General features: G+C 53.5%; 1 protein-coding gene and 1 long non-coding RNA gene across 6 annotated transcripts; one reads left to right on the top strand and one right to left on the bottom strand.

Moving 5' to 3' along the window:
* Positions 1–19372, bottom strand: GATA2 (GATA binding protein 2). 4 transcript variants are annotated; one of them, XM_049826352.1, is made up of 6 exons: positions 19248–19372; positions 10988–11508; positions 9615–10214; positions 6697–6875; positions 3511–3636; positions 1–2675 (listed from the first exon to the last, which is right to left on the bottom strand). In XM_049826352.1, the coding sequence occupies exons 2-6, from the start codon at positions 11214–11216 to the stop codon at positions 2376–2378; spliced, it is 1434 nt and encodes a 477-aa protein (XP_049682309.1). In that variant the 5' UTR covers positions 11217–11508; positions 19248–19372; the 3' UTR covers positions 1–2375. The 4 variants fall into 4 exon arrangements, with proteins under 4 accessions (XP_049682309.1, XP_049682308.1, XP_049682307.1 ...); XM_049826351.1 differs by lacking the exon at positions 19248–19372 and adding an exon at positions 12045–12339; XM_049826350.1 differs by lacking the exon at positions 19248–19372 and adding an exon at positions 11815–12031.
* Positions 11004–23248, top strand: LOC126049644 (uncharacterized). 2 transcript variants are annotated; one of them, XR_007509281.1, is made up of 6 exons: positions 11006–11095; positions 17497–17540; positions 17915–17966; positions 20133–20236; positions 20972–21633; positions 21832–23248. It is a non-coding gene; the product is annotated as an uncharacterized LOC126049644 (long non-coding RNA). The 2 variants fall into 2 exon arrangements; XR_007509280.1 differs by lacking the exons at positions 17497–17540; positions 17915–17966; positions 21832–23248 and having other exon boundaries at positions 11004–11095; positions 20972–21529.
* The last annotated feature ends 3945 nt before the right edge of the window (positions 23249–27193 follow it).

The following is a 27193-nucleotide window of genomic DNA, read 5'->3' as shown; positions in this document are numbered from 1 at the left end:
TACAGATACTTTCACAAAAAAGGTATTTTATTATTCTTAGCAATATTCACCTTGAAGGAATATGAGGAAAGCATACACTTTTTACAGACAATATATAAACATGTTGTACATAATTAACAATAACTTAGTTCACTAATCCAAAAATAAGCAAAATAAAAATTAAAATAAAAACAGAAAATACTGAAGGATTTTTTTATGCTGATACAAGTACAAAATAATTTAAATCTCGACTGCCGTTGTCTATGCTGCAGTGACTGACAATATATTGCACTTTGTCAACTGTATCAGTAATCCCTGTCTTCCACCCACATCCCTTTCCCGCCCCCCCTGCCCAAATCCTACAGAAATTTGAGTTGGGTACAAATAATGTAGAACTGTACCATTGTAAAAGGTAAAAAGTAAAAAGGACCCAATTTTTTACCTCAGTAGATTAAAAATTCTTGTGATTTTGTCCCAACCAATTTAGTTTCCCGTTTATTTCCACTTCTTTACAAAGTGCACCTATATGCCTACGCAGACCAGAAAAAGGAGGAAAGCAGGATTTTCATGGCTGCTTGGTTCTTAAATCATTATCAAATATTTGAATTACATGTTTAGGAAAAAAATTAACATACATCCATTTTTATTTGTTTCGTGTTTTTTTCTTTAAAGCAGGACTTTTGCAGTAAAGATACAATTGGCTTGATCCAAAACAAAAAAAGAAAAACCCCAACAACAAAAAAGTTAAATTTTTTTTTTTTTTTTTAAAAAAAAGCTTGTCACAGAGTTAAGCTTACGTGGTTTACATTATCAAACCCCTCTGTTCATTGGGGCATTTTCATCAGAAGTATAGCTAAATATGTACATTGTATGTTATACTGGAGCTTGTGTTCACGAGAGGCATCAGATCATAACAATCAATAGAATACACTTCACATTGGCAATAGCTTTGTTTTCGGTCTTTACGTACAATATGGTTTAATAATGGGAGATTTAAATTTTTTCTTTTTTTTTTTTTCTTTTTTTTTTTTTTTTCATATAAAATACGCTACGGAAAACGGACGTTCCCCTTAGAACGATGCTTTCCCTCGTCTCATCAGCTGTCGCTGTGTCTGGGATTTGACGGATGTGTGAAGCTCAAACTGATTGTCTCTCTCTTTCCCCTCTCCAGTGATCTCAACCTCATTTCTGCCCTTCCTCCCTGTGAAGTCCACCGGGGCCTGGATGCCTGAGACAGCACACGCGCTGGCTGGCTGCGTGTGGACATGGTGGCCACACTGCCGTAAGTTTACCCAAGCAGCTAATCTGCATTTTTAAGCGACAGCTGCCAACACAACAGAACAAAATGCTTCAACCTCTAAAGTCTGTGAGTTGGATGTTTTTATGCCCTGTGATGGTTTTTGCTGTGCTAGAAGTTAGCTGCGACACAGTTTGGTAAATGCCTGTATCTCGCCCCTTGCTAGTGCAGGATTGCCTTCCCGAGAGTTTTTTCCCAACAGTTTGTCTGATCTAGCTGTCCGTTTTGAGGAATAATAGGGTAGTTGGGAGGGGGGCTGTTTTTTAAATAAATCTTTCATGTTAGGGAAAAGAATGAAGAAATTGTGTCAAAATAATCACCGTCTTGGGCACATTAAAACCCCATATTGTGGCCACATTTTTGCTTTGTTCCCCCCCTAATCTTTTCCCCCTTCCCAGTAGATATTTTGGTATGAAAGATAGATGGAGCTAATCCAAGGGGGTTGCTGAATATGTTCCCCCCCTCCCCCTTGTTTTGAAGGCAGGTTTTCTTACAGGGTAGCCATTGCAAACAACAGCACAAAAACATGCAGTCAGAGGGGTTGAGGCTTTTTGTGGAAAACAAGAGCAAAATAAATATGACTTTGTGTCTGTTTTCATTTTAAAAATTACATTTTTATAAATGTGTCCTTTTTTTTTTTCTTCTTCTTCTCCTTTTTTCCCCATCCCAAACAAAGTCTGCAATAGAAATCCAGCATGTCTGGCTTCCAGTGAGCCGATTCCATCCTGGGAGGCTGCTTATATCTCTTTACAATATTCACAGTAATAACAAAGAGAGAAAGGAAAGCCAGTTCCGAGCCTTTTCCTTCAGCTTCTGCCACCTTTTGCTTCCTGCTGGACCATTAAGTATCGAACAGGTGAGTTCTTTTTCCTTATACCTGAGGGGGCAAAGTGCATTACAGGCACCACTACACGTTTCTGCAGAAGACCCATCATTTGCAAGGTTTTAGTCCAGCATTAAGAGTTAAACCACATGGGAGCAAAGATCCCCTTTTGCCATCCCTACATTCTCCTCTTGGCAGAACGTTTTCTTACTTTGTGTCATCTTAGGCAAAGCCCCATGTTCTTAATCTCTGGGTGGGTCTCTTGGTCATCAGGTTTTATCCCATGGCTGTAACCATGCTGGATGGGTGTGGATGTCCAAATGAGATGCTGGAAGATGGGTGGATGGGGGTAGGTGTTGGTAGGATGTGTCCAGAGTGGCTGAAAGGTGGCAAATGCCCCATGGGTGCCATGTGGCTAGCAAGGGCAGCAGCGCTGAAGGGAGACGATTTCTCCTGCATGCACTTGGACAGTTCCTCAAAACACTCAGAGCCTTTCTTGCTTTTCTTTGATTTGTTGGACATTTTCCTATTCCTGGTCTGAATTCCTTCCTTTTTCATGGTCAGAGGCCTGTTCACCTGCAAGAAATGAGAAAATCAGGCTCATGCAGACAAAATGACCTTATTGTGCAAAAATGAAAATATTTGGACAGCCCCCATGTGTTTTTCCTGGATGGAGACCTTTTTCTGGCCAAAAAAAACGGTGTTTCTCTCTGCAGAACTTGTTTATATTGATTTGTTTAATAAAACCACACACACAAAAAACCCATAGACATGAAAAACAAATTGAACTGAATTTGGCAGCTGATGACTCTCTTTCCCGTAGGCTTACCCTCAGTCCTCATTCATTTCCTAATAGAAGAGATCAAACTAGGAGGCACACATTGACCCAAATTCAGTCCTAAGACATGAGCAATCTTGTACCAGTAACCTCTGTTACTTACAGTTTAAATAATGTTCCAATGTGTCAAGTGATTCCTGCTTAGGATTAATTTCTTAAAAAAAATTAAAATAATAAAACAAAGCCTTAGCTATAATTATTTTTTAAAAAAATCAAAATGAAGATGCCTGATCAGCATTAATTTTTGCACAGAGACCGTTCCAAATGGCCTCTGTGTTTCTGGAGGGAAATAGCACGCAAAACACGCTTAGATAAAACCAAGTGTGGTAGCTCTATTTTGCCTGATTTGCCCAAGCGTTAGAAGCCAAGCTAATACATTGTAATGTCACTGAACTTAGCATCACTATGCTGACAAAGAACGGCTGTCACTTCCCAGGGGAACCTTAGAGACGGGGGAAGGAATAAAACAACAACCAAAACCCTGAAACCAATAAAAGCCTAGTGTACACCATGCAGTTAAGACATCAATCCCAGCTAGGCAAGCAGCGACACATGAGATGAGTAAATACTCACATTGTGCAATTTGTAGTAGAGTCCGCAGGCATTACAAACTGGGTCCCCGTTTGCATTACGTCGCCATAAGGTCGTGGTGGTTGTCTGACAGTTGGCACAACAAGTCCCTGCTCTCCTAGCCGCTGACTAACCAAAAGAAAAAGAAAATTAAAAATGTATCGGCAGGAGGAGGGAGATCATGAGAAAGGTCAAGTTGGACTCAGTATTTAGGTTGGGTAGAATGAATTACTACAATTTTTACAGAGCATCAGGGCTGAAGGGAAGCTCCTGTCAGTTTTACATTTTGCGGCCGTTAGGTTTTTGTTTAAATTCAAGTATTCGCCTATGCAGACTGCAGCTTCAAGCCCCATGGCACCGCGTGTGCAGGGGAAGCAAGGAGAGAAACAATGCATCTCTAACTCCACAAACAAAAATTTTAGAGGGGGAAACATCATCCGATTTGTTCAGGTTTTTCCTTTGCAGGATTCTAGAATGCATCATGAAAATGCATTTGCCTTTTTTTTTTTTTTTTAAATGACTGATTTAGTTTGTGCCAATGTTGGGACTGGGTTTGAAAAGAGGGAACGATCTTCAAGAATGTGATTTTTACCCCTACTCTGGCCCTTTAAAGATGGACACAAAAGAAAACCAACCGCATTACTTAACTGGGTGCAGTATTTATCAGAGCCATCACTGAAAAATCAGTTTCCATTTACAAGTGAAAGGGAGAAAACAAAACCGGCTCCAACTTTCTTTAAATATTTAGCAAACCAAATTTCATGCCTTGCAGCAATGATTCCGCTGACCCGTCTGTGTCTGCTGCCTCTGTCCCTACTCAGTTCCTTGGCTGACAAGCCCTCAAACAACTGTCTTAAAAGAGGAAAAAAAAAAAACCACAACAAAACCAACAACCCAACAAAAAATCCACCACCCTTTCCTAAAACTATTGTTCTGCTGAAACCAAGGTGGGGGGAAAGAAAAATGCCCAAACATTCACCCACCTCCCAAAACAAGAACAGGAAAAGTAGAACAGCAGGCAGCCAGTAATTTCTGGATGGGCCCTTGTCTAGCAGACCCCACAATAATACGTTCTTTGTGCAAGCATGGTATCGTATAAAGTGTTACGGATGGACTAATTGCACCCCATATTTGGGGAAATAATTTTGCATTAGAAAGCTTCAGCCCTGCCTCTGGAAGTGGTCAAAATACTATCCATTTTGTGCAATTGGATTAATGCTGAGGACTCAATATTTTCTTTTCTTAAATTAGCAGAGTTTACTTTCTAATGCATATCAGTTGTGGTAATTTCCCCGGGGCCTTGGTCCCTGGATATTTTTGCTATTAGCCACCGAGAGCCATAGGGTGAAGCAGCAGCAAAGCTCACGTTAATGTGCAGGGCATCTCTGTGAGCAGAGAGCAGAGTCCTGGAGCGGTGGGTTTCCCAGACAAGAACTTTGTGCGCTTCCCTGCCTGCCGGCTCTGCTGGGGAGCTGGCGCCGCTCAAAGCACAGACTGACCCGCCTCGCAAGAGGAGCACCGGGTTCTGTTCTCACTTGCTCCTGATTTACACCATGGTCCTCTGTAACTTTCCCAAAGATGATGGACGGCTCAGCAGCTTAAGGCAAGAATCAGGCCCTCGGAGACTCATATATTTAAGTCCCTTACTCGCCTGTGAGAACAGGCCAAAGGCAGAAAGAGGGGGTACCCCCTACTGCAAGTACACTCATGCAACCCAAACACAATTAATGCCAGACGTCCAAACACTGACATTATTAATATGATCACTTTGCTATTGCATGTCAGATGAACAAATTCCCAAAGATGGCCATCTCCTCTCCCCCGCAAACAAGCAAACTACAGTGGAAAAAGGGGCAATAAACAAAGCTGTAAATCAATTAAAACAAAACAAAACATTAAAACAACTACACGAAAAGAAAACCTCTCTAGTGCCCCCCAAAACCCCTCGCAATGAGCTAAGTATAACAGTCTCCCAACACACTGGAAGGTGGAGATCTATGTTTGCATATCTGAGATGGCTTACTGATACTCAACTATGCTGCTTAACTCTATGGCCTGTCCCATTCAGACTGGAAAGCACTTGAGCCTGAGAGACGATAATGTTACACTGTTGTCTTAACATTTTTCTATATGTCAGTCACTTTAGAAGGCAAGTCATTAAGAAGCTTGCATAGTTGAAATTCTGACTCACGACAGAAATCTTCTGTATCCCATCCCAGCGTTAGAGCAGTAATGCCAATTTTCTGCTCTCCAAACCTCATTGAAACGTGCCCACGAATAGCTAAGAGACTTAGGCACCATAAATCACAAAGCTTCAAAAAAATATATTTATTATTCTTAGCATTTTACGCATTATTTGTGGAGTAGAGTGTATTAGAAATTTCAAAACAGCAAGCATGACTGGCAAGGCTTGCCTATAGAAACTCTCTAAAGCTTTTAGAGTCAGGAAACAGATACACAAAGTTTCCTTATCTTTAACGTACAGATATCCGGATAGGAAACTACTACCAGGAGCTTAGAAAGGACATTTTTTTTAAATCACTCAAATGAAAATACAAAGTATAGGTGACTCCATGGAAAAATAATAGGATTTTTTTTTTTTTTTTAAACAGTAGGGGATTGTCTGGGGAGGGAACCAATATTAATATTGCCAGAGAATATAAGAGTGAAAATTACTTCATGGCTTTTATACAAATAATTATTAAGTAGGGAGCAATAGCTTTGACTCATCTGATTTGTTTTGCTTTTTGGAGCTGAAACTTTTTTTTAGTACACGGTGGAGGACATTCACGCTCATAACCCTTTCGATCCCAGTATGCGCCCAAAACATCCCAAGAGGCCAAATAAAGGAGGAATTAAATTAAAAGCTGTCATCCGAGGATGAACGGGGAGACGGATACACGATATCCCACGTGTATTGTGAGCGGCAGGGGGGCTCGGGACAGAGGCGCGCGCGGCGGGCCGCGGCGGCGGCGGCGCAGTGGTCTGTGCCGGGGCTGCCGGGGCTGGGGATGGAGGGGGGGAGATCTGCCCCGAGGCACGGCAGTGACCTCGACGTGACTGACCCCCATGTACAGTACAGCTCGGCTCTGCGCAGGGGCTGAGCAGAGATGAGACACGTTTGACCGGTGCCTGCGTGTGGTCCCTTCGCCTAATTTATCCCCAAACCCAGGAGAAACAGACACCTACCAGCCTTCGCTTAGGTTTAATGAGAGGTCGGTTTTGACCATTCATTTTGTGGTAGAGCCCGCAGGCGTTACACAGGTAATGCCCGGTGCCGTCTCTTCTCCAGAGAGGGGTAGCAGTTGCTCCACAGTTCACACACTCTCTGCCTTCTAAATGGAAACACGAAGAAACCGGATTTCTTTCTTTAAAAACAAATTCACAAAAGCTTTTTGCATTGTCCTTTAGGCATTTTCCAGAAGTCAAAACAATGTGTTAATTCAAGCACAATCAGACAGCAGTGACATCTACAGCACATGCAGCAAGGAGCTCAGTGTTTCGAGAACGCCCAGACTCCAGCAAGTATTTTATGTCATGATCAGAAATAGGCAGCTCTCTCTGCAAGGTGAGAAAGAGTGACACTCTTATTGTGTCAGATGGAAGTTATCGTTTCAGCAACGAGAACTCCCTTAATCTGCACTGGGCACCACTCCCCTCTCGTATCTATTGCACTCGGATGGTTAGATCCCGTGTTCTCCTGACACAAATACACACATACACGTGTACAGAAACACACACACCTGCAAACACACAACATGTAAAAGAGAGAGTCAAAGGAAGAGGTTTTCTAGAATTAAATCTAAGCAAAAAGACCTCTCGGTCTCTGCTTTCCTTTTTGTTGCAAATGCCACAGGATGAGAAATTAAAGCTGAGCAGACTGGGAATGGATACAGAATGCCAAAGGCTCAGTTATGATTTTTGTTCTAAAGGCAGAAAAACACTGCTAATGCTGATCTTAGAGAAAGTTCAGTTTCAGCAAGCACTCTGGAAATTACTTTTAAAAACAGGCTTTGAGTTCTTTTCTTTTTCTGTGATTTTTCAACAATACAGTTTGGATTTAGTAGGGAGCAGTTTACCTTATTACTGCTTCATTATTAGTTTAGTAGCACAACGTGGGAAACACGGCATTGTAGAATGTCTCTATTAAAACCCAGCATGTAACTCCTAGATATCTGTTTCTGCCTCAGAAAGCTCTCTGCTAAAAGTTCATTTGCCTCTGATGGTTCGAGGGCAGGTCTGCTTAATATAGAAATCTCTCTTAATATAGTTTATGCAAATCCTACAGTATTTAACTGGAGAGGAAATTCTTTTTGCTAATAACTGAAGCAGGCCATGTTGAGTTCAGCGGGGCTTGTGTCTCCTTTAATCTAGGGAGTGGGTGGCTTTTAAACAACACAGTCTAGAGTGAAAAATGAGGGGAGCTCTGCGGCGCTGCATTTGTAGCTTTTGTCCCTCCTAGGGCAGGAAGCTGCAGGAGTCGTCGTGTCGTGAGTCTTAGTTTTCCTACAAAAACACTGAGTGGTCACGAACTTTCCCCAGTTCCTTGCACAGGGGGCTCCCTTACAGAAAAAAAAAAAAAAAAAAAAAAAACAACACCCAACACCCAACCGTAAAAACAAACCAAAAAAGCTCCTTACTTCCCCCATCTAATAAAATCATCGGCAACTACAGGACACAAATAAAAACCTGCTCAAGATCCCTTTATGTTCAGATACCTGGGTCTTGAATCTGTTTCCCCAAACTCGTGGGGCTCGAGCTGCTAATTGCCTTTACTTTCTACTCTTTGCACTACTAAAAAAAAAATACATATACATAGTAGCAACTAAATTTCAATAACGGGAGAGGGAGTGGATTTTTCCCTTCAGAGGAGCCATTTGAAAAAGAGCCGATGAGCTTGAAAAGTAGCTGATATTTTTGTTGCAAAACTCTTAAGAGATCACATTTCTAAATTATTGTCTGCTTTAAAAATAAATACATGTAGTGTATTCATAAGCATATATGTGTGATGATATATAAGAATACACACGCGCATGCATATATAGCCATTTATTTTTAAAGGGCTATCTAAATTCAGTCCCAATATACCGTAATTCATCTCCTTCCATTGCTGAGGATGTTAAGCCAGGAAGGTTAGTAGAATTACACAAATTGTCTTAATTTGTCTGTCTGGTCGTACAACTAATGTCATTTCAAAGTGGGATCAAAACTTCACCCATCACCTAATTTTCTGATTTAGGACTGCTCTTTCAGGAAGAAATGCAAGGAGGGGTTGTGAAGACGGGAAAGGTCTGCAGTCTGTCGTTTGGAAGCAGAGATATGTCTGGTTCGGGGGGGGGGGGGGGGCGGAATATTTTCTAGTTAAAGTTAGGCTGGAGTAAGTTAGCGATGACTGGACACCTTAGTCTTTCGCACTGGTATGTAAACTATATTTGAACTTTTGCTCCTGTAAAACGCGAAGGAAATAAGGCCCTCTGCAACTTGAAGCAGACTGGCCGGCTAAGTTTCGCTTTCATCCTGTGCTGCGGCCTTGGTTCGTATTAATGAAGAGACGTGGAAATTATTGAGGGAGAAATACCTATCGCTAGGAAGTCCCCACATGTAATCCGTGGGGTTTTGGCTGGCTTGCGGGAGTAGGGTCGGGCCTGAGCCCCTTGGGTGGCTGAGGCCAGCTTTTCTCCGAGGGAAACGGTTTTTTCTCCTATAAATCCCTCTTTGTACAACTCGATCTTCCAGCTCACTCTGCACCGGTCCCCGTGTCCCTCCGTGCCATCTGAGCGCCTCGGGGCCGGTGGCTCGGTGGCCGCTACGGATGCGTTGCCACCCACAGAAGCCTGGTACAAGCTCCATCTCCTAGATTTAAAACCCAGAAAAGTGGGACCAGGCAGCCACCTGCCCCTCTGTCCCCAAGAGAGCCGACACAAGCACCCAGCCTCGCAGCAGCCTGCAACCTCACCCAACAGCCAGCAAAGCCACCCACCCACAACACACACCCCCCCCCCCCATCACTCCCCCCCCCCCGGGCAGCACGGCTGTCACCTCGGCCCTTCCACCGCGGGGGGTACAGCTGGTGCGTGACGGGGCAGGCCACGGGCTGCAACACTTACCCGAACAGGATCTGGCCTTGCTTCGCGGCTTGGGGGTGAAGCTGGACGCGGGGCCCCCCAGAAAGCTGCCAGGGTGGAAGAGGCTGCTGCTGTAGTCGTGGGCGGCCGGCACGTAGGAAGGGTAAGTGGGGATGGGGTGGTGGGTGGAGGGCTGGGCCCCCATGCTGGTGAGGCTGCTCCTGAGCGGGCTGGCGCTCTCCATCTTCATCCCCTCCGACAGCGACACTTGGTACTTGATGCTGTCTTTGTCCTCCTGCCGGGCCCCGGCGGAGGACGAAGGGGAGGCGGCGCTGGTGGAGTTGGGGTCCGGGGACACTTCCTTGGGAGGGGTCGGGGGGAAGCCGAAGAGGTGGGAGCCGGAGTGCGAGGCCGGGGTGAGCGAAGACACCGAGGCGGTGCTGGACGTGCTGCTGCCTGGGTACACCGAGATGGCCCCGGGCGCTCCGGCCGCCGAGGGGTGCAGGGGTGTCTTGGTGAAGGGGTTGACGGTCCAGGGGTTGTGGTGATGGGCAGACAGTGCCGCCTTGCTGCTGTCCAGCCAAGGGATCCCGGGGCTGTGGATAAGATGAGGCCGGCACATTTGACTCCCGGTCAGGCGGGCTGTAGGAACACAAGAGCGTTTGGGATCAGCGCGGGGCAGCTCAGCCCGGAGCAGCTCAGCCCGGAGCGGCTCTGGGAAGTCCCCCAGGTCCCGGGCCGGGCAGCTCCCCAGCCCGCGGGCAGCCGGAGGGGAGCCGGGCATGGGGAGAGGTTTCACAACCCGGAGAAGAGCAGCCAGACTGGCGCGCCGGCCCCTTCGCCCTGTCCCCTCCGAGGGAGGTAAACCAGCCAGCCCAGCGAGAAAGAGCGATGGGCAGCAGGAGGGGGACCCCCAGGCAGCCGGGGCAGGAGTAGAGGCACCCCCTTTCCTCCCGCCCCACCCCTGCGAGGAGGCAGCAAACCCCTTTCTGCTCCGTCTCCCGAGCTGCTGCAGCGCGCTCTCTCCGGCTCCTAAAAACACCCCCAAATAAAGTCCATCGCCGATTTGAATCGGTTTGTATTTCGCATCCGGGAAGTAGCCGTGTCTGCGAAGTTTTAGCCTGTGCGCACACTATTTCCCCTTCCTCTCTCACCTCCCCCCCTTTTCTTTCCCTCCCCTCTGCCGGTCCTTGGTTATCTCTAGGGTTAAAATCCACCCCTGCTTCCCTTTCTATCCTGTTTTCTTAGATCTCCTTTCCCCCCGGCTCCGACACACCGAGGCGGCCCCCGAGTGGAACCTCCTCGCCTCCACGTAGGACACCCGCCGGCCCGCACGGAGGGGCCCGGGGAGCGCAGGCGGAGGCGGGCGGGGAAGGGGCCGGGGGTGCGAAGGAGAGCAGCGGGTGCCGATTTACCGTGTGCCTGGCTGTAGGAGACCCTGGCCCGGGCATGGGCGGAATTGGCGTAGTAGGGGTTGCCCTGGGAGTCCAGGTGGTTGAAGAAGACGTCGACTTCATCCGGAGGTAGGAGCTGCGCTGGTTCCATGTAGTTGTGAGCCAGTCCGGGATGGTGGCTCTCGGGGTGCTGCCCATTGAGCACGGCGTGGTGGGCCATCCAGCGAGGCTGGTCCGTGGCCACCTCCATGGCCTCGGGCCTCCCCTCCCACCCACCCCCGGGCCAGGAGCGAGCGGCGCTCGGTGGGGGGGGGGGGGGTGCTGCTGCTGCTGCTGCTGCTGCTGCTGCTGCTGCTGCTCGGGGGGTGGCTTTTGGCGCTGCCGGTGGGTTTTAGGAGATGGGGTGGCTTTTCTTAAAAAGAAAACCGCCGGGTGATTGGAGTGCGCCCTCGGAAGGGTGGGGGAGGACCCCCGAAGTCAGCGTGTCCCTCTATCAACAGGCGGGTGGTGGAGGCAGGTCCGGGGAAGCGCCGGGGCAGCACCTGTAGGGAGAGACGGGCGGGTTAGCGGCTCGGCAGCCCCGGGGTGCGCTGCCCGCCGGGCCGGCTCCCGACCGGCTTGTTTTCCCAGCGGTAGATGGATGGGGAGGGGGAAGCAGAGCCCCTCCCCCCCTCCAAAAATATCCTCTCCCCCAAAGTCCTCGCCTTGCGCCCTCCCTGCTCATTGCCCCACAAAATAAACAGAGATCCCATTTCAAACTCTACAAAAAAAAAAAAAAAAAAAAAAAAAGGCAAAAAGCTTCCTTCCCCCCCCCCCCCCCCCCCCCCGCCCCGGCTCTCGCTACAAACGTCAACAGGAGTTTTTCCAGCTGGCTTCAAAACTGGAGTGAAAAAGGAAGAACGGCAGATCTAATATAGCGTAGTTTTAGCAAGAACTCCGACTGACACAAAAGGAAAAGGAGGGGGAGAAAGGGGGGGGGGGGGAAGAGAAGGAAAAGAGGAGGGAGAAGGGTGTCTAGCGAAAGCAGCGAGTGCGCCCTGGCAGCGGCGCGGCGGCCCCCCCCGCGCCCCACACTTACCCGGCGCGGGAGGCAGGGTGCCTCCGCGGGGTGGGTGGTGATGGATGCCTGCTTGGAGGATGCGAGTGCCGCAAAGAGGGGGAGAAAGGAGGGGGAAAAGGAAAAAAAAAAAACCAAAAACACCAAAACAAAAAACCAACAACCAAAACCAACAAGAAAAAAAAAAGGCGAGGAGGGAGTGGGGGGGAAAGGCAGCGGGAGCGCGGGAGGAGGAGAGCAGGCTGGATGGAGGGTGTTACTCAGATGGCAAAGCCGCGGCTCTGGCCGGCTCGGTCCCATCCCCGCGCATCCTATATGAGCGCTGGCGCCAGCTGGCCGCGGCGCCGCAGACGGGCCGGGGCGCGCAGGGCCGGCGGCCGGGCCAGCCAATCCCGCCGCCCCACACCGCCCCCAACCGCACCCCCGGCCCCAAACGGAGCCGGCCCGGGGGGGGGGGGGGGGGGAAGCGCGGCGCAGACCCCCTCCTCCGCCCCCCTTTCCCCGCCCGCAGCATCCTCGCCCGGCAGCGCCGTGGGGGCTTTCCCCGCCCGGGCTCGTTGCACGCCCCTGCGGGGCGGGGACGGCAAAATAGGGGGGTCCCGCTGGGGTGTGCGGGGGGGTGGGGGGTGGGGGGCGTCGGGGCGGGCGAGGACGGAGTGCGGGAAGGGCTCGGCGGTGGGGCCGGCTCCGTCGGGTGCTGCCCGGCCGCGGAGCCGCGGTTCCCAGCGCCGCCGCCGGGATGCCCGGGGCTGGGGGGATGGAAGTCGGCACCGGGGAGATAAATATGTTAAAATCCCCTAAATCAGGCACAGCAGCGCGCGGCCGGGAGCGGGACAAACCCCAGCGTGGTCGTCCCATCACGGCTAGTTTGAAATAACTGTCTGAATCGAGGATTTAAAAAAAAAAAAAAGACAACCAAAAAAAAACAAATAAATTCGAGGCTCCGCGCCGGCCCCGGGGACCGACAGGGTGAGAAGGGCCCGGGCAGCGGGGCCGCTCCGGCCGGCGCTACCCTCCATGCCGCCCCGGGCAGGCAGCGGGGCAGAGAGGGTCCCTGCTCGGCTCCCCGGCCTGCAGCGCTCGGGCCGGACCCGGGCTGGGGTTTGCCGGCGGCTGCGGCAGCAAACGGCCAGGCCCGGGGAGCCGAGCCGGGCCGGGGCAGGAGAAGGGCGCCCGGGCATGGGCTGCAGCCTCCCCGCTGGGGCTGCGGCGTCGCACCCCTGGGGTTTTTTTCGTCTCCCCTTTTTTTTAAAAAAGCAAAACCAACCCCCCCCCCAAAAAAAAAACAACACCCAAAACACAAAAACCCCCAACGGTTTTAATATTTGCAATTACTTGTGCGCTTTGGGCCGGGGAGGAGAGGCGCAGCCCGAATCAACAGGCGTTTGCTGCGGAGCTTGCGGCGCGGCTCGGCTGTAGCCGGGGGCGCGGGTCGGTCTCTGCCACCCCCCAAGGCGCCGATAAACCCGTCCGCTTTTAGGGCGGAAAAAAAAAAAAAAAATAATGGGAAAGTAACAACCAACACACACACACGGAGCCCCCGCCCCCCCCCCCCGAGAGCGCGGCCGGGCGCTGCTGCAGGTCCCGTTTCCCAGGCGCTCCCCTCCCATTCCTCAACCGCTGCTTTCGGGGAGGGAAACGCTCGTCGCAACCCCTTAAACCTCCGAGCCGGTCCCAGGGCGAGGAAACCGCCCCCCCCCACACACCCCCCCCCGAGGAGCGGGGCAGGGGGTTGGCGGGGAGCGGCCCCTCCGCCCGCCGGGCAGCGGCCGCGGCTCCAGCCCGACGGCGCGGCCGGGGCAGGGGGCGCGGGAGCCGGTCGGTGCCGTGCGGGCTGTGCCGGGCCCCGCCGGGGGGGCTGAGGGGTGGGGGGGGGGGGGAGCGGGGCGGCCCTGGGGATGCTGCTTGCTGCTGCCCCGAGGGCAGCCCCCCGCCCCCGTCTCCCCGGCCCGGCGGGCAGCGCTGGGGGCTGGGAGCCGGAGCCGGCCTCCCCCGGCCCGGCCGCCCCAGTCACTACGACGCCGGGGCTCTGACGTCACCCGTCACTGCCAAATTCGCCAGGAAATGAACTTTTTTTTTTTTTTTTTAAATAATAACAATAATAATAATAATGATGACGGTAATAATAATAAAACTCCCTTTCCTCGCTGCGGTGCCCGTCTGGCCGGAGAGACACGGGGCTCCCTCCCTAACTATTTCCCCGCTACCAGCACCCGTTGTGCCCCCCCCAAAACCTCCCCCCAGGGGATCCCCAGCGCAGCCCCCCGGGGGGACCCGCAGCGCAGCCCGGCGGGGCGGGGAAGCGGGGGCCGGGCTGGGGGCGCCGGAGGCTTGGGCAGGGGGGAGCCGGCATCGCTCCCCCTACCCCCCCAGCCCCCCCGCATCCTTTCCTCCGCCGGCTTTCTGCACCCAAAGCCGGGGTTGCCCCGCTGCCCCCCACATCCCCCCGGCCCCCTGCCCTCGGGGCTGCGCGGCGGCGCCGGGACCGCGGCGATCCTCGCCCCCTCCTGCCGCCGGGGGGGGTCGCAAGCGGCGGGTCGGCCGGCAGCTCCTCCGTCGGCTGCCGGGAGCGGAGGGGGCGGTGGAGCCGGCTTCTCCCGGGACGGGCTGGTTGGCCCGGGCAGGCCGGGGACAAGCGCTGGGCCGGGCTCGGTGGGAGAGGGGCCGGGGCTCGGCGGGGCAAGTGCCCCCCGCGCTGCCGAGCCGGTGCCCGCGGCGGAGCGTGCCCGGGTGCCTTAGGCCGGAGGTGCCAGGGAGGAAAGGGAAACAAAGCAAAAAAAAAAAAAAAAAAAAAACCAAGAAAAAGGAAAGTTAAAAGGCAGAGAGAGAACCAAGAGAGCTTTCTAAAAATCCGGCTGCTCCCTCCGAAGCGATTTTCTTTCTACGTGCACCAAAAATCCCCCAACAAAACCACCCTAATATCCCCCCAAAACGGATTTTTTTTTTTTTTTTTTTTTTGGTTATAGAAGGGCGAGTATAAAATAAACTCTAGCGTTTGCAGGTATGTCCCCTCGGCGCCTCGTTCCACCCACAGCCCGGAGGCTGCCGGAGCCGGGGAGCACCGTGCCCGGGGGGCTCTCTCCCGCTGCAGCAGGGCGGCGGGCAGCCGGGATCACCCCGGCCCCTCCGGCTCCCGGCGAAGCCTAGCGCCTCGCTATGCCCTTATTAATAAATATGGATGTTTTAATTATTGCCCGCCTGCCATCAGCACGGGGCCGCGATTTTTTTTTTTTTGGGGGGGGGGGGGAGTGGGGGGGGCTGTTTGTTTTAGGCAGGTGATAAAATCGCAGTTAACGAGCTGATAATTCGTTCGTGTTTGTTTTAAAAGACAAATTGTAAAGATTAATCAGGCGGCTTGATTTATGGCGAGGCAGACCCCGGCGCTGCCCGGCCAGGGCTCCCTGAAGCCCCCGGCTCGGGTTACCCGGGGGCCGGCAGGCGAAGCAAAACAAAAGGGGCGAGCGGGCAGCGGCTCCGGCCGCGCTGCCTCGGGCCGGGCCCCCCGCCCCGGCGCCCGCCCCCACCCCCCCACCCTCCCCCTCGGGCCGGGGGGTCCGGCGGCCCCCTCCCCGCCGCCGGGGTGCTGGCACTGCGGCCGGCGCCTCTCCTCGCACCCGACTCTCGCGTTTTGCAGCCCCCCCACCCCCTTCCATTAAAACCCTTTGTAAAATAAAATGACCCCCTCCAGCAGGGATGAACGATTTCTGCTGAGGGAGCGGTTTAATTCCCGTGGCTGAGCCGGGAGATTTCCTAGCCAGCCGGCTCTCAGGATTTTACTTTATTTTATTTTATTTCTGTCCCCGCCGCGTCCCGTTCCCGCCGCCTGCGTTTGGCGAACCGGTTGCCGGCTCTGCTCTCGGCCGCTAAATGCCCCGGCGGCACGGCTGGGGTTTTTAATTGAATTAATTCACCCATCGGGAACATCGGCAACCCGCGCTGGCTGCTGGAGGCGAGCAGCTTAGCTCCGCTCCGCAGCCCGCTTCACACGGCTGGTTAAGCAGCTCTCCCCTCGATTTTCTGCCAAGCCCCCGGGGAGAGGGTCCTGCCGGGCCCGGGACGCGCCCTGCTCCCTCACCCCGCTCCTTGCAAAGCCCCATTTACCACCTTTTCTCCCTTTTTTTTTCCTTTTTTTTTTTTTTTTTCCCCCGACACAACGGGCTCCGCTTTATTAACTTTATTTTGTTATTGCCGTTGCAATTTTTTTTTTTTCTTTTTCAATAAGGGAGCTTTCCCAGATCTGGAAGCACAACTGGTTATTTTGATTTGATTGACAAGTGATGTCATATCGTTAAGGGAGGGGGGAGACGACAACATGTTTTAGCAACAGTTAGCAGCGCCATGTGATGGAGTTGACACCTATGCCCGGGCAGAGGCGAAGGCAGAAAACAAATACCCCCGGCCGTGCACGCAGACTGTTTATTTACACGCCCGCACTGGCTTTTCTTCCTCTTCCTCACCCCCCCCCCACCCCGATCCTGGGTGCTTGGACCTGAGAAAAAGTGGACCTGAGCAAACTGGGCCGGGCTGGGTGGGACCCGCAGCCCCCGGGGCACTTTCCTCCCTTCCCGGGGTGCCCCCGGCGCCGCCCCCCCCCCCCCGCCCCGTCCAGGGCCCACGCTCCCTCCCGGTGAACGGAGACCCGGGGGTCAAGACCTCCCGGGGCGGCCGTGCAGCATCCTTCCCCCCGCCCCCCCCCCGTCGCTCCGCGCTCCGCCCCGAAGTGCAACCGGCGGCGGCCGCAAGCAGGGAGGGCAAGAAAAACTCCTCGAAAAGGAAGAAAAAGAGGGAGAGGAGCGCTCAGCCCCGCGCCGGGCCGCGGTAACTGCCGGTCGCCGGGCGATGTGCGAGCCCCGGGGCGGGCCGGGAAAGGCGGCTGCCCTCCGGCGGGGAGGGGGCTGGGAGGGCCGGCGGTGGGCTGTGGGCGTACCGCCCCGACCCCCCCCCCTCCCGCCCCGCCGGGGGCCGCGGCAGGTAGAGGACCAGCCGGCCGGTGCGAGCGGCTGCCGCCCGCCCGCAGGTAGGAGCCCCGCGTCCGTCTGTCCAGCCGTCCGTCCGTCCTTCGCCTTTCCCCTCCCCCCCCCCCCCCCCCGGGGCGGCCAGCACCGGCCGCGGCGAGCAGCCCCCCCCTTTCCCCGCCTCGGGTTTATTTCCTTGGGTGTGATTTTTTGGGGAGGGGAAGTTCTTGCTTTCTGCCTTTTTTTTTTTTTTTTCGGTGTTCTCCTCCCTCTGGTCTTGTCTCCGCTTTGCTTTTCTTCTCCCCCGGCCCCCCCGTCCTGCGTTACTGGCACGCATTAATGGCTGCTAATAGGGTTATAAAATGACACAGTTACCTCTTAACCACAAGACCCTATTTAAGCTGCATTAAAAAAAAAAAAAAAAAAAAAAAAACAAAAAACGAATAGAAGGCTCGGGGAATAAATCACGGAATACTTAATCTTTTTTCTTTTTCTTTTTTTTTTTGTAAATACTGGAGGAGCCTCCTCGCTATCCCCTCATCCCGCAGACGATTTCCGCGGGGTATGTTATGTCCCCCACCGTGGGAACCCTCGGTCCCAGCCTCCCTCCCTCCCCGCTCCCGCACACTCCTTCACCTGCACTTTGTCCGCAATTTCCCCGGTGCCCGCCGCCCCCCGTACACCCCCGCAGCCCCACGGCTCGCTCGGCTGCAAATAAAGGGGAGGAAAAGCCTCGAGTCGACCCCAAACTGCCCACAAAAACGCCTTTTGAGCATGTTCCCGAAGAAAAACGCATGCGGCGCGGGGTGGGGGGTGCGCACGCACGGCTTTGTCCAGAAAAAGGTATAAACATATTTTTTCAGGCTCTGCCAGGAAAGATTTCGTTCGCAGGAGCTCGCTTTAATTTTATATGTATATATATTTTTTTCTTGCAAGGTTATTTCGGGCGCAGCTGTTGCAGGAGGGAGGAAAGAGGCCGATCTCGCAGGTTCGATTTGTTTCTCCGCTGGCAAAACTTCGTTGGGGAGGGACCGAGCCCGGAACGGGGAGCGGGGCTCGTCTCTCGCCCGGCACCGGCACCGCCCGCGGCTGTCTGTCCCCTGCCAGCCGCGGGGCTTGGGCCAGGCCGGGGTTTAGATTTCCGAGAAAAAAAAAAAAAATTGCGTTTAATAAAGATGCTCCGTGCTCTGGGGGAGAACAATCCCCGCGACTGAAATCCGCACCCCCCTTAGTGAAATCGCTTTTCTTATTGAAATCGCCTCAAATCCAGGCAGGCTCCGCTCCTGGTTTCTTCTATTTTAATTTTTTTTTTTTTTTTTGCCTTGCCTTCCAGCCTCAGCACCCCAAAGCAAAAGGAGGATAAAGAGGGGAACTTTGCACATACAACAACAAAAAAAAAAAAAAGAAAAAAGGGGGGGGGGGGTGAAAGAGCCGGCGGAGAGGAGCGGCCCGGTCCCCGATGTGGCTGGGTAATTTTAAATCATGCAAAGCCCCGTAAAGCTGCCGCACGGGACTGGGACGGGGAGGACTCCCCGGCAGGCAGGTGCAGGGGGAGCGGGGCCGGGCCCTGCCGGCTTTCCAGGGCAGAACAAACCCTCGCATCTTTTTTTTTTTTTTTTTTTTTTTTAATGCCCAAATCTGCCAACAATAGGAGCGAGGAGATAGGATGTGGCTGCGGGGAGGGGGCGCGGGGCTCTGCACACCCTGTCTCCGGGAAGTGTCTGCCTGGCCGCCCTGGGTGAAATGCAACTTTCCAAGATGGAGATTTAAATAATTACCCCGGTGACAATGGGGGGGGGGGGGGACGGGGACGGACCAAAAAAACCCACCAAAAAAACCCCAACCCCCAAAACCCAACAAACCAACTGAAACTGAAACACGGCCCGGTGGCCCCGCTCCCCGCAGGGTGCCAGTGCGGGGAGCGCACCGGGTGCGCCCCCGCCGCCGGGCAGAGCCCCCGCCGTGCCTCCGAACCGGCGGGCGCCGCACCGGGCTCAGCCCGGCCCGGCAGCCCCGGTCCTGGTCGGGCGGGAGCAGGCGGCCCGAGGCGGGGAGGGAGGTGTCCGGGCGCGCCGGGGGCATTTTTTCGTTCTTTGCGAAACCCTGCCAGGTTTGTCCCCGGGGAAAACCGCCCCGAGCGACGCGCTCCAGCAGCGGGACCCGCATCCCGGTGCGCTGCGGCGGCGGAGCCGCCGTGCCGTGCCGTGCCGTGCCGTGCCGTGCCGGCAGCCCCCGGGCCGCGCAGAGCCGCGCAGCCGCATCCCCTTACCTTGCCTTTCGCCCGTCCTCGGTTTTCTTTCAGTTTTCCGCCCGGTGCCTGGAAAGCGGCGGCTCTCCTCCTCCGCGGGGCCGCTCCGCGGGCTGGGGAGGGGGCGCCGGCCGCAGGGAGCCTCCCCCGCCTGCCCGCGCCGGGAGCGGCGGCTCTGCCGCGGGCGGTGGGTGCGCGCAGCCCGGCGGAGGGGCTGCCCGAGGTGCGCGCTGCTTAAAACTGGCAGCGGATTTCGAGCGGAGCCCTTTTTTTTTTTTCTCCCCCCTCTCCCTTCCCTCCTTCCCCCCTTTCCTTCCTCCCTCCCTCCCTCCCTCTCTCGCTCTCTTTTCCTCTCTCCCTTCTTTCCCTCCCCTTCTCTCTCTCACTCTCCTGCATTCAAGGATGGCACAGCGAGCCACTGTGTATTTATGTACATAATAAGGCAGCTCGTCCCCTCCACTTCATTTGCATCATTACAATATCTGTACAAGCACATCACATTGTCTGTTGCTTGCACCTTTTGTTACGGTTGCTGTCACAGTCTACGCGACTTGACTTTCATATTTTAAATGAATTGATATTATACCAACAACACACACTCGCATCGCAGGCGCTGGGAAACCGGGCTCCGGCGCGCTGGGCGCCGCAGCCCCAGCCTCTCCCCAGCCGCTCGCTTCTTCCACCGGATCCCAAGGAAGGTGGGGTGCGGGGAGCCGCTTTGTAGGATCAATTATTCGTATAAATTATTCCTATTCGTATTAATTTTGTTTCCATTCCCCAGTGAAGGGAACGTTTGTTGGGGGGTGGATTCCTTTTTTTTTTCCTTTTTTTTTTTTTTTGCATTGGCCAACCTGGCTTTTGTATAACCTCGTGTTTCTTCTCCCCCCTCTCCCTTCCCAAACTCAGTCTTTCGGGCAATGCACCTGCACGTAAGGGAGGCAGCGGAGAAGCTGGAAGAGGCGCAAGCAGATATTACGCGACGAGTCGTTGTTATAGCTAGGAAAGAAACGGTAAAATACATATCTCGTAGACCACTAGGAAATTCAGCCAGAACGAATGTTTTTGGAAGTGTTTGCGCGCCCCAGCCCCGGCTTGGCAGTCCTCACCTGCTGGGTATTTTCCTCCCGGTGCGTGCGTGTGTGCCGGGCTGGGGGGGATCCCCTACCCGAGCGGCCGGTGGCTGGATGGGGTGGCGGGCGCCAGTGCCGGCCGCGGGGGGCTGCGCGGCGGGGGGCCGCAGGGGCCGCGCCGAGGCGCCGCGGGGCGCGGCGCGGTTCCCCGGGTGGGGCAGGCGAGACCCCCGCCCGAGGCTGCGGGAAAACCATATTAATGGCAAGACAAAGGCCGGACCGGCCGGCGGGGGCCCTGCGGGAGCGGGGGAACGAAATACGGTTCAGGAAGGGAAGGAGAAAAGTTTCGCGGGAGAGGAATTATCATCATAATGGAGGTAAAAATGTGAGCAGGGGAAAGGGGGGGGGGCGGGGTGTCCTATTCTGCTGGCATTTTCTGTCTGTCTTTGTGATATGGTTCGGGGGAAAAAGGGTCCTTGATATGCGGCTGATAATTCTTATCAGCCCCACGCAGCCCATTTCCAAAGTAAGTGTTTTAATTACTCCTCCTGTATTACCCTTCATCCTCTGAGAGGAGATACATCGCCAGATTTATGCAGGGGGGGGAAAAATACAAAAGAATGCGGTATTAAAATATATACATATATATATCCCCCTTTTTTCCCTTGTGCCCAGGAAGAGGGAGACGCTGTAGCCAGCCGCGCCCTGGGATCGCCCCTGCACGGAACGACTCTAAAACGAGGGACCGTGGCTCAGGCGGACAAACTACGGCAAAAGCGGGGTTTGAAGCCTGCAGATTTTTCCCCGAGCTGGGACAGACCCGGGTGTCCGAGCCGGGGGCTGGGGGGGCTGAGCCCGGCGGAGGCGCAGGGCTGCCCACCCGAGGCTCACCGCGCTGCTGCCTGCTCGCCGGCCAGGCTGTCCCGGGCTGTCCCGGGCTGTCCCGGGGCCAGGGCCGACCCCCCAAGTGCCACCAGAGGCATTTGGGGCCGGAGGGGCGGGGGGTTGCGATTTTCCCCTCATGTCCGCTGGAAGAGAAGGATGTTTTCCTCTGCTGTTTAGCTTTCGTGCTAAAGATGTCATCTGAAAGTCTGGGAGGAAGGGGGGAATTGTGATCTGCTCTCTTCCACGGTAACAACCATATTCTGCATATTGAAAAATATGATAGACAGTGGGGAAGGCGCACTTCCCCCCCCACCCCCTTTAAAAAAAAAAAAAAAAAAAAAAAAAGAACCAACCTTTTCAATATTGATTCAACAAAAAAGAGAGGGAGAGAATTTAAAAAGAGAAGAAGCAGCACCAGCAGCAGGGAGAATATAGGCTCAGCAACTCTCCAGGTTCGCTTCCTTATTATTACTATCCAGGGGTAATTTTTCATCTCTGCTAGCTAATCTTTGTTCCTTGTGAAGATAATGAATAGCCCAATCCTTATCTCCTGGGCTCCTGGAGGCTGCTGGAGAATGGGGTTGAACAGGGTTGAAAATTGGTTCCAAAGTGCTGCTGAATAAATGGTGTTCCTTATCTCTCTCTTCCAGATTATCGGAACCCTTTCAAAACTCACACAACAAATACAGCCACCGCATCTAATGCATCATTTACCAGAGCAGATCTCCGCGTTTGATCGGCAGATAGGCAAAATCTATGTATTCCTTGCTTTACTTAGTATGCATGGACGCGGGGCTGCAGTGCATGCAGGGTGCCCCCCGGCTGGGCCTGGGACACCCCCGAGGCTCTTAGCACACGCAGGTCTTTGCTGTGGACTCCGTGGAGTGACAAGAGTGTCCCCTGCCTGTCCCGGACCCGGGGGGAGCAGGGTGGGACAGCAACCCACCTTGCAAGGTGCTGCCGTGTGGCACGCTTGGAAATTTGGGGTTGCTCCACTGGGGAGCCGGTGGATTTGCAGGGAGAGGGGAAGAGGTGTGAGCGGCATCCTGGGCACCCCAGGCACCCGCTCACACTCACGCTCGCTCCTGCACCCACAGTTGCATTCACCCATGCCCACGAGTGCTGCTGAGCCCCAGCTGCGTGGCAGCACCTCTGTGCTCCAGAAAGCCACTTTTAGACTCAGCTGTGCCCTAGTCCTGCCCCAGCCCTCGGCAGTCTCGGGGCCCAGCTGGACCAGTCTGGTAAAACCTCCCGGTGCCCCCCCCAGCTTCTCCCCCCCCAAATCCTGGCAGGCCAGCCGTGGAGTCCCCCAGGGGCTGGGGCCAGCTTCCAGCCTTCCCTGATGGTGCTGGGTGCTCCCCCCCACATCCCAGCCCCAGGCAGAACAGGGCACCCAGGGCAGCCCAAATTTGGGGAGCAACTGGTGATCCTGGGGGAGAAAAATAAACAAATAAACTCGACAGAAAGGGAGTCCTTCTAGGCTCCTGGAGTTAGTGTGAACTCTGTCCCTTCTAGCTCAGGGCAGTATCAGATTTTCCTTTCTTTCTTTCTCTCTTTCTTTCTCTCTTTCTCTCTTTCTTTCTTTCTCTCTTTCTCTCTTCCCTACCTCCAGGTTTTCTTGTTTCTTACTTCCCCCCCCCGCAAAAACCCAACCCATCTGCACAACAGTAAATGCCTTCCAGTCTGGAAGCTCCAGAGCAGATCCCTCAGCCCCGAGCTGGGGACAGATGTCCCCTCAACTCTCAGCCACCCCTTCTTTCCCTAGCAGCGCCTAAGCTTGTGCCCAGGTACCAAACAAGGTGGCATTTTATTCTGCGCCACCGCAGCACACCCCTGTGTCCCCAGCTCTGCCCCGGACCCCCCAGCCCAGGGGGGCAGCAAGATTCTGGGTTGGGGATGGGACATCCACAGTGTCCCAGTCCCCTCTGCATGTCCAGCAATGCTCATCCCTCCTCTGCCTGGAAAGGGAAAGAAACTTTCGTGGGAAGTTGTGGGCAAGCAGCAGCCCCAGCCAGCTCCTGCCCATGCTCAAGAGTTTTGCAAATGTTCAACTTGTACTAATTTTTTTATGGCTGTATTCACAGTTGTTCCCTGTAAAAAATGGACCTGTGTTAGTTTATTAATAACCTAAACATTACGTATTAAAGACCTATGAGTGACACAAGATGACAAAAAGCTGTATTTTTCCAATATACACAAGCACACATTTAATAACCTTCTATTGCATCTCAGCTAGGCCTTCTCTCTGATGGTTCCCATGGCAACTGAGATAAAAAAGCAGCCATTTTCCATATCTCTATGAAAGTCTATTATATTGCAGGATTAGTTCATCTTCTGCTAAGGTCAAACACAAAGTCATACAACCTGAAATATTTAGAATCCATGTACATTCATTTTTTTATATGCCCTTTCATTTTCCACAAAAGACTGGGCTCCTCTGAGGTTTTATTCCCCAGAAAATGCTAAGCAAAGCAATAAAAAAATCATGATTAGCAGCTGATGAAAAGTTCAATTGTTTTTTTTTTTTTTCCCCAGGTTTTTTTTTTTTTTTTCTTCCCCCCTTTAAAAAAAACCCACCACTATTGTTGAGCAGATAGTGCCTTCCCCATTTATCTCTATCAGCAGCCGTGATTGCAGCCGATACCGGCCGCCTAATTGGGCTGGGAGCAATTTGCAGGCGGACGGCGTCACCTTCTGGCTAAGGCGGGTGAGACAGCGGCGGTGCAGGGTCAGGCCCGGGGGGTGGTGCTGGAGCCGCCCCCCCCCCCCCCCCCCCGCCTTTCTTTAGCATCCCCCAGCCCGCAAACCGGCGGTCCCGGGGCGGGATGTGCCCGGGTGGCTCCGGGCGGTTCCCCACCGGGGGTACCCCGGGGGCGCGCAGCTACGGGACGGCACCGTGCAACTCTGCGCTGCTCGGTAAAAATTAATATAATCTCGTTACCAGTATGCAAACGTTTCAAGAGTCCGTGTGTGCTTATTCCTGCCATGATTAAACATTTTTATTTGTTGGTGTGGTGTGATGAGGTGCTCAAAGGCCTTCACCTGTAAGTTTCAGCTATTGCACGTTTACAAAAAAAAAAAAAGAAAAAGAAAAATGCGTAGAACGCATCTGAGTTGTTCCCGCAAGCCCCGATCTCCGGTGTGCTGTGGAGAGGGAAAGCAAAGTCACTTTTCTTTTGTTATGAAGGAGTTGGCAACGTAATTCAGCTGGGTCTTGGTGACACCTAGAAACGCAATAAAATAAAACCTGGGCAGCCTTCAGACAGTTTGAATGGTGACAAACGTGTTATCGCCTGTGACATGAAGAACTACGGCTCACACTTTTTCCAAGGTCACTCCTGAAAACCTGGAAAATCAGGGGAGAGAATTTGTGCATGTGGCCATCCACGCTTGTGGCTTTGTTCACAGTTACCTGCTGCAATGTGACATTTATTTCTGCCCCTTTTAATATGGAAAAATAGAGGCTCTGGAAATATGCACAAAAGGGGAGAAGCTCATGGGTGGCAGAAGGATTAAAACTTTTTTTTTTTTTTTCCTTCTTTTCTCCATCCCCTGGGGGCTCCACAGGGACGTGCCAGTGGCTCTGGCCGTGCTGGTGGAGCAGCCTGGGGTGGGCCCGGCAGGGGGTGGCAGGGATGGTGCATGCCAGGCTACCCCTGCAGATGACCTGCACCTGCTGCGGAGAGGTGGAGTGGGAGTGGGAGAGAGGAGCCAGTGTGGGCAAAGCCAAATCCCAGCCCCAACACTCCATCCCCCACTGCCCCAGCTTCCCCCAGCCTGGGTGAGGTGGGCGGCACAGGGCGCACACCGGCACGGTGTTGCCGGAGGTCGGCATGTACCCGACTGTGTTTTTAATAAGATGTTTGCAGGTAGGTGTTGCACAGCTGTGGCCAGAGCCATGCCCACCTCCCGAAAGCAGGCAGCAGCCCCTGCTCTCTCTCGGCAGCACACCTGGGAGGGGGATGCTGGGGCGGCTTCCCCACCTGGGACCCTCTCACCTGGGCCATCTGCACACCCATAAAAGTCCACACCTGTACCCTTCCCATCCTTTTGGGCTCTGCTTCCTTGTGCTCCTTTTGGTGGAGGGCAGATGGCTATATTTTTAGGGCTAATGCAAAGCTGTCTATTCTTAAGCCTTGGACCTTGGGACTGGAGGTCTCATGTTTTGGGGGGGGTTGGTTTTTTTTTTAAATAAGGTGGCAGTATTTCTAGTCTCAGGGCTTGTACTAAAGGGGAAGCCTGAAAACATGTCCTGAAAGTTTGAAGAGGAGTACATAGTACCAGCAAATGTAGGTGGTTTTCTGTTTCAAGTCCTGTGGTTTATTTTCTTCCCTACTTCATCCTTGCCGCCCTGGGCAGCAGCTGGTGTGGTATTTGCACGTCTGGGGTCTGCGGCCCTGAGAAAGCCTCTAGAAATCTTGAGAGTAACTGTGTCCTTCAGCTAAAAAGGGATGTTCCCCTGCCTACAGTGCTAGCACCCTCTTCTTGGAGTGGTGGCGGTGGTCTTCTCCTCTCGTAGCTCTGCCTTTCTTATGAAATCTGCTGCTGAAGGTAGGTAGAGTCTGAGCTGCTCCAGTGCTGGCAGCGTGGTTGCTATGTGGGGGCTGGGACAGAGCTCACTGTGAGGGTCCCTGTCCTCCAGCGAGTGGGAATGTTTGTGTGCCAGTGCCCATCAGGGCTGCCGGCAACTCTGCAGAGCCATGCTAGGTGCTGTGCTGAGTGCCATTCAAACCCAGCGCAGGGCAAAAATGGGAAAAAAACCCCAAGGCCCCTTTGGGCTGCAAATATTTAGATTATTTCCAGGGGCTGGTTATTGCTCGGGGAAGCCTGGAGGCATGTGGGGCTGCTGTCATGTGGCTTTTTGCAGGAGCAGGGTGGCTGCTCGTGCCTGGGAGGAAGGGGCTCCTTCCAACCCTGGGGGGTCGGGGGGCCAACGGTGCCACCGAGGGGATGCTCTCTGCTCCCCCTCCCCGGCAAGCCTGGCGCCGTGTGGTTTGGGATTCAGGGCAGTGGTGAAATGCCCCAGTTTGGCCCCCGGTTGTTTTTCTGTCTCCCAGTGACATCTGGTGTGTTGCTGCGAGTTCCCAGAAAGAGGCCCTGATGGAGGATGTCAGGGTAGGAAGAAAGGAGCTGACCTTGCTATTAAAAGGCAACAGAAATGGAAATGTTTCAGGCTGTTTCTAGCAGACATTTCTGGGAAGAAAATCTCCTTGCTCTCCTCCATCAGGCCCTCGTGGGCAGCTTTTCTCTGCTAATTGTTCACTTGAGGCCACGCTGGAGATGCTTAATTTATCCTCGCCCCAATTGCTGCATCTGAAAAGATCTTGTGGAGTTTGAGAAGGATTTAAGTCCTATTGATCCCTCATGACTTCGTATGTTCCTGGCCTTATAGTGACAGCAACAACCCCAATGCTCTCAGATCAAAAATGCTCATCTCGAGTCGGAAGAGTATGGGGCCAGATCCTGCTCCGAGTCCGGAGCAATCCTGTTGATTTCAGCCCAGCATTCCCAGCAGCACCTCTTTAAAGAGGGAATTTCTTGCAAATTTCTGATCCCTGCTCTAAACAGGGTGCTGTGACGGAAGGAAACCTTGCCATTGCCTGGCTGCTGCTCGTGATGGGGGAGAAGTGGAGTAATTATCAAGATTAGCAAGAATAAGCTTTGCTTACAGCTTGAGATGAATGAATGTTTTAAACCCTCTTGGCTTTTTGGCCGAGATCAAATGTGGCATCAGTTTAACATCTGTATCCTTTATCTGGGGAGTGGGAAGACTAACCTTTGTCGGCGCAGGGCGTGAACTTGATTTAAAAGGGCTTTCCTTCAATTTTTTTCCCCTGGGCTGTTCGATCCTGCTAGGTGATACCATGGGGAGCAGGGGCTGCTTTGCCTGCCTGCAAGGGAAGGGGAGGAGGAGGACAGCATTGCAGGCTGTGCTGGATATTTGGAGAATGATGAGAGCAGCGAGTGTGAAATGTGCCTTGGGGTGGACCTGTGTGCTTGAGGACAGTGCGG

Source organism: Accipiter gentilis, chromosome 23, assembly GCF_929443795.1.
Source record: "Accipiter gentilis chromosome 23, bAccGen1.1, whole genome shotgun sequence".
Taxonomy (NCBI): Eukaryota; Metazoa; Chordata; class Aves; order Accipitriformes; family Accipitridae; genus Astur; species Astur gentilis.
This window is presented reverse-complemented; position numbering and strand designations above follow the sequence as displayed.